Source organism: Micropterus salmoides, unplaced genomic scaffold (assembly GCF_014851395.1).
Source record: "Micropterus salmoides isolate LMB-PRFRI ecotype aquatic unplaced genomic scaffold, ASM1485139v1 Ms_hic_scaffold_13, whole genome shotgun sequence".
NCBI lineage: Eukaryota > Metazoa > Chordata > Actinopteri > Centrarchiformes > Centrarchidae > Micropterus > Micropterus salmoides.
The window spans coordinates 15,053,648-15,070,145 of NW_024040374.1; the positions used below are offsets into that span (position 1 = coordinate 15,053,648).

The 16,498-nt window shown below is 39.3% G+C and overlaps 2 protein-coding genes, 1 long non-coding RNA gene and 1 pseudogene across 4 annotated transcripts in view; all 4 read right to left on the reverse strand.

The window, feature by feature from the left end:
• xxylt1 (xyloside xylosyltransferase 1) overlaps window positions 1-16,498 on the reverse strand; it is a gene marked incomplete in the record, with an annotated part of 60,359 nt that overhangs the window by 9,240 nt on the left and 34,621 nt on the right.
• LOC119900614 lies at window positions 315-943 on the reverse strand. The gene is made up of 3 exons (XR_005444082.1): window positions 827-943; window positions 507-650; window positions 315-433 (listed from the first exon to the last, which is right to left on the reverse strand). It is a non-coding gene; the product is annotated as an uncharacterized LOC119900614 (long non-coding RNA).
• On the reverse strand, window positions 2,847-9,134 carry LOC119900608 (annotated as a pseudogene).
• LOC119900611 (interleukin-23 receptor-like) lies at window positions 9,627-15,066 on the reverse strand. Of its 2 annotated transcripts, none has more exons than XM_038715711.1 (10): window positions 14,638-15,035; window positions 14,474-14,564; window positions 14,034-14,163; window positions 11,622-11,782; window positions 11,267-11,390; window positions 11,006-11,172; window positions 10,517-10,653; window positions 10,214-10,415; window positions 9,899-9,997; window positions 9,627-9,735 (listed from the first exon to the last, which is right to left on the reverse strand). In XM_038715711.1, the coding sequence occupies exons 2-10, from the start codon at window positions 14,529-14,531 to the stop codon at window positions 9,695-9,697; spliced, it is 1,119 nt and encodes a 372-aa protein (XP_038571639.1). In that variant the 5' UTR covers window positions 14,532-14,564; window positions 14,638-15,035; the 3' UTR covers window positions 9,627-9,694. The 2 variants fall into 2 exon arrangements, with proteins under 2 accessions (XP_038571639.1, XP_038571638.1); XM_038715710.1 differs by lacking the exon at window positions 9,627-9,735 and having other exon boundaries at window positions 9,768-9,997; window positions 14,638-14,781; window positions 14,952-15,066.

The window sequence follows — 16,498 nt, forward strand, 5'->3', positions numbered from 1 at the left end:
AGTTGTTGGCAGCCAGCAGGGAGCAAGGCCAACCTGTTCAGAAAAGACACACACCCAGGTGTCATAGCAAGTACTGTTACTATTCTTGTACTGTTACTATTTATTGTCAATTCCCATCGCTGGCTTGCAATAAGGCATGCCAAGACCAGAAATGGCATGTATGATTCTTTGAATGATTGTCAAAAAATCACTTTTCACATCACTGCATGCAGTTGGAGATGCAAACTTAAGGTTTAGAGCTCGTAACACAAAAGCTACCAAACTGTGATACAGTTGTTCTCACTGAACCACTGACTAAACCGCACAAGATAGCTAGGATAGATAGATAGATAGATAACTCACCCTTAATGGAAAAATGTAGTATCATAATGAATCTCCAAATTGTTGAGTAGAGATTCATCTCTTTCTTAATCTCTTAGAACCCACTCAGCAGCTGTAAAGAAAAGTTATTGTCATTATAAATCACCATTTATAATTCCATCTTTGAAGTAATCTTCAACATTTACCTCAGCCATCTGTGTACAGGAGATGCTCTGGCTAACATGAGGAGGAGTTCTGCTGATCTTCTTCTCTTTACAAGTGCAAGTTTGGGGCTGATCATTTACAGAAGTACAGGCAGCTCCAGTCATAGGAGCTGTGTGACGCATGCACTGCGGCAGATAAGAGAAAAGACATTTTTGTCACGACATTATCTTGCGGATACAACTGAGATTAACATGCTTTGCGTCAAACCTGAGCATTTGATTTTATAAGCCGTTTTTCTTGTTTATCAAAGACTCCACAAACCACCAAGATACGTTAGTAGATATGTCCAGATAAAGCTCACCAGAATTTCATGCCGTCTGTGTGCCTTTAAGGTTTCCTTATAAAGATACAATCCAAAAAGTTTTCGCCATAGTCAGACAACTTGCTTTGTGAGATGCATCTGACTAAAGTGATGTTTGTTGCAAATGACACATCTTAAAGAGGCAAGTGACCTAGTTTGGTGGTATTTTGGAAAACACAGAAACTTTGAACATTAGCTTCAGTACTTTGGTGCCCTACTTCAGTAGCCACAAAGGCTCAGTTGACTTCAATGTGCTTAACAATGCTCTCAGTAAAGTGCTGTTGTTAGCAGACAATCAACCCAAAATGTTACATACTGTGACATCAATTTACTCTGAAAAACATGCTGACCATAGCTTCACAGAAACCTCAATATGTTTGTACCTCCTGACACTTATGTTACAGTCGCTCTGTGCTGATGCAGTGGACAGCAAGCTTGATTCATGTTACATCAAAACATACAATTATAACTCACTGTTGTCTAAAGTAAAAAAGTTTAAAGTAGTTAGGTTGGTAAAACAAACTTACAGTTTTCGTCTGAAAGAGGTGACTTCAAATGAATAAAACAATCAACCCATATCTTGCAAGCTGGTTGCTTATGCTTATAGTCCCTCAGAGACTGTGCTGGGAAAAATAAGCAGTCTTTCTCAAGCTACCCTAGTTTTGTGATTTCCTTTCGTAGTTTTTTTCATTTCAAACTTCAAAACCTTTAGGCTACAGGGAAAACCCAGAGGTTAGAGTAGGTGTGTGTAGGCCTACATGTCATGATCAAACAGACCTCAAGCTAATTTTCATAACTGACATGTCTGCATAAGGTCAAAGGTTTAATTTAAGGTACTTTATTGACACATACATGTTGCAAAATTCATTCTCAGCATTTAACCCATCCCTCAAGGAAGCAGTGGGCAGCCACTGTGCAATCTTTATCAGTGTCTGGTTAATGGCACTGATTGAAGAAACCTAACATGTTTTTGATAGCGGGGGAAACCAGAGTGCCTGGAGGAACCCCATGCTGACAACATGCAAACTCCACACATAAAGGACGGGGCAACCGGGGTTTGAACCCGCGACCTTGTTGCTGTGAGGCCACAGTGCTATCCACTAGTGTGCACATCTGCAAGCACAACACTATCCTGTATGTCTAGATATTTTTCACAAACTATTAGAATTGCAGTTGCCCTATGTCAGTCAAGCGCACCGTGTGTGTAACAACAGAAACTTTTCTACCTTTTGCTCGACTTGTACATTCACTTTTTTAAAGTGAGCCGTTATTTGCATCCTTGAAACGGCCCAAAGGGAGTTTAAGCTTAGGTTTACAGCTGGTTTAAAGAGTAACCTAAGTGTATTCCACTGTCTCCACAGTTTATACCCCATTGACTTAGATGTGTGTTATGGGTCTTTCTTACATACCACTGCAATTTTCATGGCTGTTGTATGTTTAGTTGCAGCACACAGTTCACGTTGATTATGACTGGTTCGAGCATTCTCCGCAAATTCAGTTCATTTTATTACTATTCCATAATCCTGCCGACAGACGGCCCTGAAAACATAGCCACCTTGTGAAAGTAGGACCTAAAGTGACATGACTGAGTTTACGCAAACTAAATTCCTAATAACAGCAGGTATCATACATGCTCAAGACACACTGAGACTGATTGAATGGTATTCTCTCATTTTAGTGCTTTTCTCACCTAGCAAACCTCAGACTGAACATGAACACATGAATGAGAAGCATGAGAAGCATGAACTAAATCTCTGTATCATTTAGTTACACACACATCAGGTTTTAGTAAATTCGACAACTCCAATGTGCAGTGACAAGAAATGTGGGAATATTGTTTCCAGTTATTTAAAAACAAAACTGGAAAGCATATTTATTGCATATTGAATAGATTAATACAATAAAAAGGTTTATTGAAAAGATCTATTGATTGAGAAGATAAAAATATTTTCAATTGTTGAAATGATGTTTTAGTAACAATATAGTAAAAGAACAAAATAGCAGATATTCTTGATGCTTCACAAGACAAATGTAGTGGAACGCTGCGGTTCAGTTGGTGGTTTATCGTGGTACGGCACAGACGCGGTAAGGTTTGGGACAGCGAGTGGCTCCCAACTTGAACTCCAGACTGGGCTGCTCTCCAGCGCATGCCGAGAAAGAAAACCTCTGAAGGAGGGAGGTAAAGAAGAGGAATAACTCCATCCTGGCCAGCTGCTCCCCAAGACACACACGCTTACCTGAGAACACAAAGAGCAACCGATGAGTTATATTCACACAATTTTTAAGAGATTCACTTTGATCATATAATATCGCTGCAGCTCAGAGTGTGAAACAACCACAGAATACAGTACGACATGGAGCCTGATCCCCTCCCTACTATGGTAATCAGTTAGACAGGAAAACAACTGGTTTAAACTACAAATTACTGAGTTTCAGAGGCTTGTAACTACTGACTAACCTGCTGAAAAAGGAAGGAAGGCCTCTCTCTTCCTAAATTTGCCGTCCTGGTCCAGAAAATGTTGAGGGTTGAAGGTGTGTGGAGTTTCCCACATCGACTCATCATGTAGAACTGAGTTCAGCGTGGTCAAGATAGCGGTGCCCTGAGGAAATGCAATTAATGAAAACTGTAATTCAAACTGTTTTTTTGTACTTCTGGGATAAAATAAGCAAATTACAAGGTTAATTCTCAACCTTGGAAACAGCAGCTAAGGAACGAATCATAATAACTGAAAATATTATATAAAAATAATACAACAATCATATCACTGAATCTCAAATATAAAAATGCACCAAAAAAATAAATAAAAAGGAAATCATTGCACATCAACTGGGCTGATTAAGATCATGTGAAATGACCAAAAGCTCAAGAACAGCTACTAAATGGTTGTTGATTGTTTTGTGAAATTGTCAGGTGTAAAATGTCTGCACCAAAGTGCAACAGTGGTTTTAACCTACATGTTAATATAAAATAATCTATTGTCCATTTTTTTCTGATTATTTTCAAACAAACTTCTAACCTTACAGACAGTTATTGGTTATTCAGTTTATATCAGTGTAGTATAAAATTTGCTTGCAGATTTGGTTTTTAGAGAATATAAAAGTTGGTCTTTATATTAAAGATATCTTCACGTAGCTGAAACGACTGGGTTGAAAACCATTGTTGATTTTTGACCATGATTGTTGAGTTGGCAGCAAAGAAGCACTGCATTCAAAAGCTATGCTGCCAGAAAATCCAAACAATAAGTAAAATGCTCACAGAAAGCAATTCTTTCTCACATGTGCATCATGTACCTTTGGGATTGTGTACTTGTCAAGCACGGTGTCCTTGTTTGCCATGCGGACCAATTGAGGGGGCGATGTTGCCCATTCTCTGGATTTCATGGATGACTGCATCAGTATAGGGCATGTTTCTCTGTCAGTCACAGAGGGCAGTCTGGATGAACCAACGACAGATTCTATCTCAGCCTGGACTCTCTCTGCACACAGTGAGAACAGGAAACAATATGAGTCTGTGTACTATGTAGATCACTGAGGGGAAAATGCAATACATCCCACACACTCTCCCAACACAGGACTGACCTGTGAGGGACCCCTGATCCTTTAAGGTCATAGCAAGATGCTTATAAAACAAGCGGCATGAGGCAGCACAGATATTACTCACACACACACACACACACACACACACACACACACACACACACACACACACACACACACACACACACCTTGTATGTCAGGGTAGTACATCATGAATAGCAGTCCCCAGTGTAAAGTTGTGGTAGTAGTTTCAGTTCCAGCAGCAAACAGGTCCAGAGTGCAAACAGCCAGATTTTTTAAATCAAAACCAGAATCTGTGTCCTCCTTCTATCAATCAAACACAAAATGCAGTTTCTAGTATCAGCTGACATATTTCATTAGAGAGCAAACAAACAACAACAAAGAAACAAACACAATGCAAACACTCGCCTCTCCCATCTCTGTGAGGAAGCAGTCGATGTAGTCTCTCGGTGAGGACGGGTCAAGGCTTTCTCTGTGTTCTTTAATCTTGATCTCTACAAAGTCATCTAAGTTTTGTGTCAGAGTGAATATCCTCTGGTGAGGTCCGGGCACCCACTTCATCAGCCAGGGATATGTGTTATAAACCTACAGAGCATGAAGACAGTTAACAGACCATTAGAGAATCTTGATGTAGTTCACAAGGTGGAGGCCGCGGCAAATGTGGCAAAACTAATTTGTTTGCTGGATTGGTCAAAAAAACAGATGTAAATCACAATAAATCAATATTGCAATATAAAATTTCGTATACTGTGATGGAGGTTTAGAGCCCGACCAATATGGGATTTTGATATTTGAGAATTTTAAAATCTAATACTCCAATAAATGAGACAATATTCGTTTTATTCCCTTCATTTCAGAAACACATAACATCAGATTATCCCTAAAATTGATTTAGTTATGAGACCTCACCAAGATAACATGACATAATGCAGTTTAAAAATAAATAAATAGTACTTTAAACAATAGTACAGCTGATTATGTCAGCTGATTGCTGTGTTTTGTGGTGGATTTGTGGCTTTTCAAACACCTGTGCAACACAGGGGAGTTGCAGAGTGACCTCTGGTGGAAAAACTATGCATTGAAAACACTCATAACATGATTGAAGGATCTGTGATCTTTTAAATAATGATTTATCAACAGGATTTATTTCATAAGCCTATGTATTTATGTTATTTATTTAATATCGACAGAAATGGCATCCATATTCCATATTTGCATGAGTACTTTTTACTTAAATTGATCCTTGGTACATTTTGCTTATAAAACTTTTGTACTTCAGTGAGAGCAGCTACTGTCATGCCCAGCTTCTGCAGTTAGGTTATGTGTTCAGTTTTATGTCTGCAACCACTTCCTGAAATTTATCATCTTGTCTCTTTCCAGGTCTTTGTCTACCCTCCTGCCCTACGTGATTACCTGTCCCCGCTCTAATGTGCTCCACCTGTGCCTCGATGTCTCCCCTGTTATGTGTGCATAGTTTGTACCTGTGCTAACTTGTCTTGATCCCTTGAGTCAGCCAAATGTGTTCCAATGTGTGTGCACTCTAGTGTGTTTTGACCTCAGTTTTTTGTGTGTAGCCTTGATAACAACACAACACTGTCCCACATGTTTCTGACATATAGGCTCTGCCATACTGACTTCACCAGCACGGGAATGGCGTCACAGACACCAGATTTAAAAACTCCTGTATACTGCGAATACAGAGAGATTTACCTGGTAGCATCAGTCTTAATAAGCATTGTGTGAAATCGTTTGGGCTTGAATGTAACGGACGTTTATTTATATGTAAAAGTCCCGCACTTAAGATTTAAATAGAGGTTTAATTCAGGACTTTTACTTGTAATAGAGTATTTTTAAATAGTTGTATTCATACTTTTACTTTACTATCTGAGTACTGCTGCACATTTTTATCTAATTTAATGCATTTTATGTTAGTTTCATTCATTGTGTTGTTCTTGAAACCTTTTACAAAATAGTTAATAAAACCCATCACTGACTTTTGTGGTCTGCATGGATAAATTCTGATTAAGAAAAAGATTCATATGCGCTGCAGGAGGCTCACCTGTGTCCAAAAACTTCCCTGTAAGTACATTATTTCATTCAACTTCTGAAGAATACCCTGGTACTGCTTGTCAGTGTATTCAAAGCGATCACCAAACACCAGGCAGCAGATGATGTTGGACACAGCACTGGTAATCAGTGATTGGGCATCAAAAGGCTTGCCTGTAAAAGAAAGAGGAAATGTAGAGAAAACACACAGAAACTTTGAAAAAAAATATAAGAACGCAAAGTCAAAACATGAACTGTGTGATGAGCCACAGGCAGAAGAAGAGTACTGTGACATATTGATTATAATTATGGATGATTAACAGGCTGGTTTATCAGATACATTTACAGTGTCAGCCACTGCCAAACTGAAACAAACTAACGTCTAAAGTGCATGGTTCAGTGCTCCACAGTGTTGCTGCATGCCTCTGTGTGGAGCAAAGTTGGAGCGAAGTTGAAGGGAAAGGGAACATGTACTTAACATAAAAAAAGACTGTGTCATGGTGAAAAAGCATACTGCCCTGTAACTAGTTATGGATTAGTTGATTAGTTGTTGCTTGTTGAAAAATAAGATTTTTTGTTGCCTTGCTGAAGGGCAAAAGCTTCAGTGAGATATTGGCACTCCTGCTGGATGGATGGCTCCAGGCTCTTCTTGCCCACACCAAAGTTTCTGAGTGTCTGAAGAGCGAATCTCCTCTGCTGCTTCCATGGATTGCCATTTGATATCACCAGACCTTTTGGAAACACAAACAGCATTACATCGAAGGTAACTGGAAATGAGTAAAACTAACAACTAGCTAACCTAATATGGTGTCAGTCTGATGCTACTACCTAAATCCTAACTAGCAACTTTTAAATAAAATACAACACAGACCTCTGTTCCCATTTAATGCTTCTGCCATTGGTATGATGGGGCGATCTATGTAGTCCTCTCCTTTGTGGACCAGGGCCTCTCTTACAAGCTTGTAGCCATTAATCACCACAATCCGTCCACCGAACAGCCGAAGGCTGAAAACGTTTCCATATTTCTCTGCAAACTGAACACAGAGATCAGACAGGTGTTCAGAGTTGACCTAGTTTCTGAGAACGTCAAAACAAAATCAGTCTAGCTTCAGAGGGTGACAGCACAAACATGCACCTGGCTGATGTGGGTGGTGTTTCATGTTTTATCCTGCTTCCTTTTACATTATTGACATAAATTGGCTCTGTAGATACTAGTGTAAATGTGTTTCTTCTTGTTTCATAAACTCCTTTGTGGTGACGTGATGTCCCGTTTCACCACTACATGGAAAAAAGTGTCTGCCGCCTCACACATAACAATGGCCCCTCCGATACCTCTGACCAGATGCAGAGTAGAGCAGCCTTTTGGACAATAGTTTTGGACAGTATTAATCCTGTGGACGGAAATCAAGCTGCAACCACATGCCTGAATGTTGAAGCCAATGCAGGAGTTACTCAATATGCAGTTATTAAGGATCATAGATGGCTACGTTTGAGGGAAAATGTGTGGCTGTTGTCAACAGGCAGTGAGATAAAAAACTGGAACATTTGATGCTAAAGGTACAAGGATGTTTATTTTTAATTATACAGCACAAGGTTGTATAATGAAATTAAACTTGTAGTCCTTTCATGCTACACACACACCTTTTAAGTGTATATTAAAATACGGTAACATATAAAAGGAAACAATATATACAGTAATTTATATACATATACAATTTTTTTAATTTGCATCTGGGGTGAATGTAAACAGCAGCAACCAGATGATAATGGGGTTTCATCTTCACAATAAACAATCTGACATTTGGGAAACAGAGTCCATCTTGACTGCATTTGAGCACCAAGCGTTTGAGTCCACCTCCTCCAAGCTGGCATACAACCAACAAGGTTATCCTCTTTCTCTTTCTCCCCTGTGCCTGGTATCCTTAAATACAGTATTTATTAAAATGTATGCTACGAAGTATCTGTATCATCCACAGAATTTACTGTTACATCTAGCTGTGACACACAAAAGAGTGTCAAACCCCATTTCATTTCAGGTTCACTACCTATATTTTTTATGACATAAAAAGGCTTCAACCAACAATTATTTTCATTATCAATGAATCTGCAGATTATTTTCTCCATTAATCAATTAATTGTTTGGTCTATAAAATGTCACATGTCATCTGTCAAGTCAAATTTAATCCTGGGTGAATTAGGCCATGAATTTGCTTTTTACAACAATCCCTCAACTTGAGTTAATGATTTCCTACATTCCCAAGGGAATGTGCAGCTTTCTGCTTTTGGATTTTTCTTCTATATCCAGATTTAGCCTACTTATTTAATCATTCAAAAAAGAAAGTCTGGTGGAAAGGAGTAAAAACAATGAAGAAGTGAGTCATGTACAGAGGGTACTTTTTTTTTTTCTCCAAGAGGCATTTTATTTTACTCACCCAATAATAGTTCTTATACTGCATGTCTGTCCTTACCTCTGTGAACTGCAGGTGAAGTCTGGAGGGTTGGATGCGATGAAGGTCACCAATCAAAGGAAGAGCCCAGGGTCCAGGAGGAAAGTTGGTCGGCACTCTGTTCTTCAAAACATCAGTCAACAACAGAAAAACACACAGAAATATTAAAAGACTCGTGCCGTTCATCCACTCCAAGCCGAGTACTTTGTGTATTGTCTCCATTTGTTGTCTTGTTTATTTATCAGTAGGCTATGCGATATCGCGACCGGTGAATGAATCTGTCCGGTGAATGAAGGGAATGTTCTAAACAAAGTTGGTATCGGGAAGACATCCGGTTTGCGTGCCTAGTTCTGCATTAAATTTACCTCGGAAGTCGGAGGTGGGAATGTCGTCACACCCGAGCTGACCGCGTCCCAGTTAACAAGTCGGAAAAAGCCACAGGTGCACACCTCCCCCTTCTCAGCCAGGCAACCAGCTACTTTTACTTTCGCTTTTCGCAGACTCATGTTGTGTGCAGCATAAAGTCAGATCATGACTGCTCACATAGGCTAATTATGGAAAAGAGAAGCGACTGCCTGACTATAGTTTGTTTATCTGCCCCAGACTTCTGTGCCTTGTGGTATTAAAAGGCAAGTCGATAGTTGTTATCACCAGTAACTACAGGTGTCTCATGCGTAAATAACGGCGCAGCAGCATAATAGCGTCAAACCGGTTGATTAATAGCCTATATCATGCCAATCAGAGTTACAGATCCATCACTCATCGCTTATGATATCCCATTAAAATTAACACCTGTTTGAATATAAATAGGGATAGGCTATGACTTCATATAGAGTCTTTTGGGACTGGATCCTGGCTCTGAAACACATAGTAAGACAAGATGATTACTATTGAGCATATATATGAGAAATGTACAAAATCTATCACATGATGAACTCAGATGTTGAAACATTTTCATCTTTAAGCTTAAAATTGTAGGAATAAACTGTTTTTGGGGACATGTGGCATCTATGAAACTTACTCTGTTCTTTGGAGTAGACCAGACCGGAAGATGGAGCACTAACACCTCTGGTGGTCACAGCGTACAGAGAGATACTGTACCTCACACCTGCAGTCAGACCTAAAACAATACAGGAAAAACTAAACTACTCTCACCATGAATGCCACTATATTTCACAAACATTCAAATTTGCTAAAGAACTTCGTCTTCAGTTGGATTTAGAGTATCATATTATTTATACCACAAGTTGTGGGTTTTGTTTGAGTGACTACAAACTCTCACATCACCACATTCAGATTGCCTTTGTTACATGATGAGTAAGAATTGTGAGCTTGCCTTTTCCAGGACTTCTCCCCCTCACAGACGGACTCCATTCACTGCAGAACGACCTTCTGCTGGAGGGTGACATGGGTCTCTTGGCATATGTCAGTCCTGATGTTGACTTACATGTTCTCATCTGGAACTCATATTCAGTCAGAGGCCTCAGGCCGACCATTTGTATCAGACCCTCGCTGAGCTCTGTACCCTCTACCGCTCTCTAAAAAACATTAAGAGATTAGGTCACCTACACAAGGATGATTCTGCAAAATGAAAACAAAGCTCATGGGTGTCATAACATTTAACAACACATAACTTTACCCAGAAGCCATTTTCTGTGCGGAGCCTGACATAGGATCTGAGATGATCTGAGGATTCAGTGCTTTTCCAATGCAACATGGCTCCTGTGGAGTCATTCCCAAACTCTATATGCATAAGACGAGGGGTCTCTGGTATCACTGCAATACAAAAGAACACAGAAGTAGCGTCCCCAGTGTGATGAGCTCCCAGCACACCAAAATGACTCCAAACAACCAACAAAACAGTAGCTCACAATTCAATAATGACTGAAAATGTCCAGGCTGTTGCAACACATGTTACATAAGTGGGGAAAGAAGTTGGCTAATTGTTCACTTCAAAGAAATATTACAAAAAAAGAGAACCAGTTCATATTAGTCACACTACGATGATAATGACACAGGATGACTAATTTCTCAAGAAAACCCTTTTCATTTACATTGGTATAAATCTTTTAAAAAGTGATGATTTAGATGTACACTAAAGATAAGTGTAACAGAAATGAGAGCTTACCTATATCCTTTACACAGAGGATGAATGGATCAGACTGTGATGCTCCAAAGTGGTTGTAAGCAGTGATAATCAACTGGTATTTAGTGTTTTCATCTATCTTCGCTCGTGGTATGGTGATTTTCTCAGACTCCTGTTTCTGATGTGAAAGTATCTGGGTCCCATTTTCACTGATAATAGAACACGTGTTAAATATAAAGCATATATACATTGACCTGTGAGAAGAAGGCGACAGCTTAACATGACCTAAACCTAACACCTCACCTGTTGACTGTAACGTTGTAGGTAGTGGGGAGATATGTTTCCTGTCCTCTCTCCCATGAGCAGTTTGTAAAATCTGAGCTCCTTGTTGTTTCACAGATAATATTTTCAGGTTTATCTGGAGGAACTTGAAGGGCAGAAGACGAAAAACAAAATAGATGTTGTTAAATAACTGTTTTGTATGCCAACTGGGAAATGCAAAAACGTGCAATACAGCTCAATGACACAAATTATTTACTTTTCTGTTTTACAATTATGTTTGTACATCGTTCGGTAATTCCCTTTAGAAAATATTGCCTCGTTCACTGATACATCCGGAATTCATACGAATGTAGACATCAAAGCTAAGCGTACGTACGCCCGCCATGAAGGTCCTTTCCATCAACAATCTTCATCGTCAGCTTGCACACCACGGTAGATTTTGGTATCCGGACATTGACCAAATTGAATATCATCATGGTGCAGTTGACTCTCTTCCCAGGTGCCACAGGCTTATTATTTAGCACCAGGGATATGTCCCTGGAAGACAGTGACATAAGTGCATCTGAACAAAACATTTTTTACGTAAATAAAAAGACTGTTGTTAATTGTCATGAGGTCGAAGTGCTTCAGATGATTAACGTCTCTCTGCTGACAGGCATTTTCCCCACAATACTGAAAACTGCTGTTGTAAAACCCCTCATAAAGCAAAACAACAATGACCCGTTAATACTCAACTACTGCAGATCAATCTAAAACATTTCCCTCCTAAGCAAAATGTTTGACAGCGTGGCTTACAACCAGCTGAGTGACTAAATGACAGCTGCATATTTGAGAAATTTGCATATTTGATCTGGCTTTCCCCCGTCATAGCACTGATGCTTGACGGGGGAAACTCCATCCTGAAATGATTTCAGAATGAAAATAGATGATAAGAAGCTCGACATATTGGTACTCCTAGACTAAGGCGCTGCATTTGACACTGTCAACCATGACATCCTTATCGACAGATCACAGAATTGTGTAGGCCTCTTAGGCTCGGTCCTCAACTGGTTCAGGACTTATTTATCTTTGCAGAGATTACTTGTGCTGTTCCTCAAGGTTCTATTCAGGGCCCGTTACTGTTCAGACTGTATATGTTAACACTGGGATACATAATCAGAGATCATCGGATTGATTTCCATAGCTATGCCGATGACACGCAACTATTTGTTTCATTTGTTTGTTTTATCACCTAATGACACCAGTCCTATTAAGTTGTTTTCAAGCATTGATCACATCAAACTATGGATATCACATTATTTACTACAGTTTAACAAAGATAAGACTAAGGTTTTAATCAGTGGTAGATCCTTTACTCAAGTAAAAGTACTAATACCACATTGTAGAAATACTCTGTTACAAGAAAAACTTCTGCATTTAAAATGTAATTTAAGTAAAAGTATTAAAAGTATTAAAAGTAAAGTAATCACTGCAGAAAAATGTCCCCTGACTATTATTACTTGTGCATTCATGTAAAATCAGTGGAGCTCATTTTGAACCATTCTGAATTGGACTGCAACTAATGATTAATTTCATTATTGATTCATCTGCTGATTACTAGATACAGTGGGGAGAACAAGTATTTGATTCACTGCTGATTTTGCAGGTTCACTGTATATGTAGTGAAGTAAAAAGTACAACATTTCCCTTTGAGATGTATTGGAGTAAGAAAGTGGCATGAACAGAAAACACTCTAGTAAGCAAATGTACTTAGTTAGGGTCCACAATTGGTTTTGTTTATCAGAACTAAGGACTCAAGAGAGCTACTTAAATCCTTGACCCCAAAAAATAAACCCCTAGTAAAGAATATTGGTGTACTTCTGGACTGGATCACATATCAGTTATGTCACAAAGAATGCCTTTCATCACTTCAGAAATATAACTTAAGTGCAGCAATTCCTACTACTTATATTACAATTCAAATCACTAAATGGAGTAGCGCCTCAGTATCTATCAGACTTGTTCTATCATATGTCCCCAGTAGACCCCTTAGATCCTCTGGCACTGGCCTTATAGTAACCCTAATGGTAAGGACAACGAAAAAACGGAGTGGAGCTGAGGATGTGTCTAACTTTAAGTTCTTTTAAAAGAAATCTTTCTAGTTTAGCATTTTCCTAATTTATTTTTTATTGCTTTTATTGATCTTACTGTAATATTTGTCTTATTTCTCTTTATGTTTCTCTTTATGTTCTCCTCGTGTCTGTGTGGGTTCTCTCCGGGTGCTCCGGCTTCCTCCCACCATCCAAAGACATGCAGTCTAGGTTGATTGGTGACCCTAAATTGTCCTTAGGTGTGAGTGTGAGCGTGAGTGGTTGTTCGTCTATGTGTGGCCCTGTGATGGACTGGCGACCTGTCCAGGGTGTACCCCGCCTTGCGCCCAATGTCAGCTGGGATTGGCTCCAGCGACCCTGTACGCAGGATAAGCGGTTGACGATGGATGGATGGATTTAATTTCTCTTATAAGATAAGAAAAACTTTATTGTCTGTCATAAGTGACAGAAATTTGTCTTTGACAAGACAGGCTCAGGATGCAATACAGACTCTTTTATTACTGTATTCACTACTGTTGGTTACATGGCTATGCTGTATTTTTAACATAATGTCAAGCACCTTGTATTGTTCTTTTGCACGAAAGATGCTATACAAATAAAGTCTGATTGATTGAATCTGTTTTACACATAATCATAGGCACAGAATATAGTATGGTATGTCATATAATATCATATTACATCTTATATATCATTCCTACCCTAGTTCACATTTGTTGATTCGGCAGTACACTGTCAGGTTTGAGCCGATGAGGAATAGCGGAGATGGTTCTACTGTCACGTGGCCATGGCGATTGAGTTGTTGGCAGCCAGCAGGGAGCAAAGGCCAACCTGTTCAGAAAAGACACACACCCAGGTGTCATAGCAGTACTGTTACTATTCTTGTACTGTTAATATTTATTGTCAATTCCCATCGCTGGCTTTGCAATAAGGCATGCCAAGACCAGAAATGGCATGTATGATTCTTTGAATGATTGTCAAAAAATCACTTTTCACATCACTGCATGCAGTTGGAGATGCAAACTTAAGGTTTAGAGCTCGTAACCACAAAAGCTACCAAACTGTGATACAGTTGTTCTCACTGAACCACTGACTAAACCGCACAAGATAGCTAGGATAGATAGATAGATAGATAACTCACCCTTAATGGAAAAATGTAGTATCATAATGAATCTCCAAATTGTTGAGTAGAGATTCATCTCTTTCTTAATCTCTTAGAACCCACTCAGCAGCTGTAAAGAAAAGTTATTGTCATTATAAATCACCATTTATAATTCCATCTTTGAAGTAATCTTCAACATTTACCTCAGCCATCTGTGTACAGGAGATGCTCTGGCTAACATGAGGAGGAGTTCTGCTGATCTTCTTCTCTTTACAAGTGCAAGTTTGGGGCTGATCATTTACAGAAGTACAGGCAGCTCCAGTCATAGGAGCTGTGTGACGCATGCACTGCGGCAGATAAGAGAAAAGACATTTTTGTCACGACATTATCTTGCTGATACAACTGAGATTAACATGCTTTGCGTCAAACCTGAGCATTTGATTTTATAAGCCGTTTTTCTTGTTTATCAAAGACTCCACAAACCACCAAGATACGTTAGTAGATATGTCCAGATCACCAGAATTTCATGCCGTCTGTGTGCCTTTAAGGTTTCCTTATAAAGATACAATCCAAAAAGTTTTCGCCATAGTCAGACAACTTGCTTTGTGAGATGCATCTGACTAAAGTGATGTTTGTTGCGCAAATGACACATCTTAAAGAGGCAAGTGACCTTGTTTGGTGGTATTTTGGAAAACACAGAAAGTTTGAACATTAGCTTCAGTACTTTGGTGCCCTACTTCAGTAGCCACAAAGGCTCAGTTGACTTCAATGTGCTTAACAATGCTCTCAGTAAAGTGCTGTTGTTAGCAGACAATCAACCCAAAATGTTACATACTGTGACATCAATTTACTCTGAAAAACATGCTGACCATAGCTTCACAGAAACCTCAATATGTTTGTACCTCCTGACACTTATGTTACAGTTGCTCTGTGCTGATGCAGTGGACAGCAAGCTTGATTCATGTTACATCAAAAACATACAATTATAACTCACTGTTGTCTAAAGTAAAAAAGTTTAAAGTAGTTAGGTTGGTAAAACAAAATTACAGTTTTCGTCTGAAAGAGGTGACTTCAAATGAATAAAACAATCAACCCATATCTTGCAAGCTGGTTGCTTATGCTTATAGTCCCTCAGAGACTGTGCTGGGAAAAATAAGCAGTCTTTCTCAAGCTACCCTAGTTTTGTGATTTCCTTTCGTAGTTTTTTTCATTTCAAACTTCAAAACCTTTAGGCTACAGGGAAAACCCAGAGGTTAGAGTAGGTGTGTGTAGGCCTACATGTCATGATCAAACAGACCTCAAGCTAATTTTCATAACTGACATGTCTGCATAAGGTCAAAGGTTTAATTTAAGGTACTTTATTGACACATACATGTTGCAAAATTCATTCTCAGCATTTAACCCATCCCTCAAGGAAGCAGTGGGCAGCCACTGTGCAATCTTTATCAGTGTCTGGTTAATGGCACTGATTGAAGAAACATAACATGTTTTTGATAGTGGGGGAAACCAGAGTGCCTGGAGGAACCCCATGCTGACAACATGCAAACTCCACACATAAAGGCCGGGGCAACCGGGGTTTGAACCCACAACCTTCTTGCTGTGAGGCCACAGTGCTATCCACTAGTGTGCACATCTGCAAGCGCAACACTATTGTATGTCTAGATATTTTTCACAAACTATTAGAATTGCAGTTGCCCTATGTCAGTCAAGCGCACCGTGTGTGTAACAACAGAAACTTTTCTACCTTTTGCTCGACTTGTACATTCACTTTTTTAAAGTGAGCCGTTATTTGCATCCCCGAGGTCAAACCAGCCGCCTCTAAATTTGGAGTACACACGTATTCTGACCTGTGTTGGAAATGCATTGAAACGGCCCAAAGGGAGTTTAAGCTTAGGTTTACAGCTGGTTTAAAGAGTAACCTAAGTGTATTCCACTGTCTCCACAGTTTATACCCCATTGACTTAGATGTGTGTTATGGGTCTTTCTTACATACCACTGCAATTTTCATGGCTGTTGTATGTTTAGTTGCAGCACACCGTTCACGTTGATTATGACTGGTTCGAG

Bases quoted from the DNA above. Each gene is read 5' to 3' on its own strand.
- LOC119900611 (XM_038715710.1), bottom strand. From the start codon at position 14,531: ATGAATCTCTACTCAACAATTTGGAGATTCATTATGATACTACATTTT. The intron at 11,783-14,033 runs GTAGGAATGATA...ACTGTCTTCCAG, and splicing joins ATCAACAAATGTGAACTAGG to GGACATATCCCTGGTGCTAA. The intron at 10,654-11,005 runs GTAAGCTCTCAT...TTTGTATTGCAG, and splicing joins CCTCTGTGTAAAGGATATAG to TGATACCAGAGACCCCTCGT.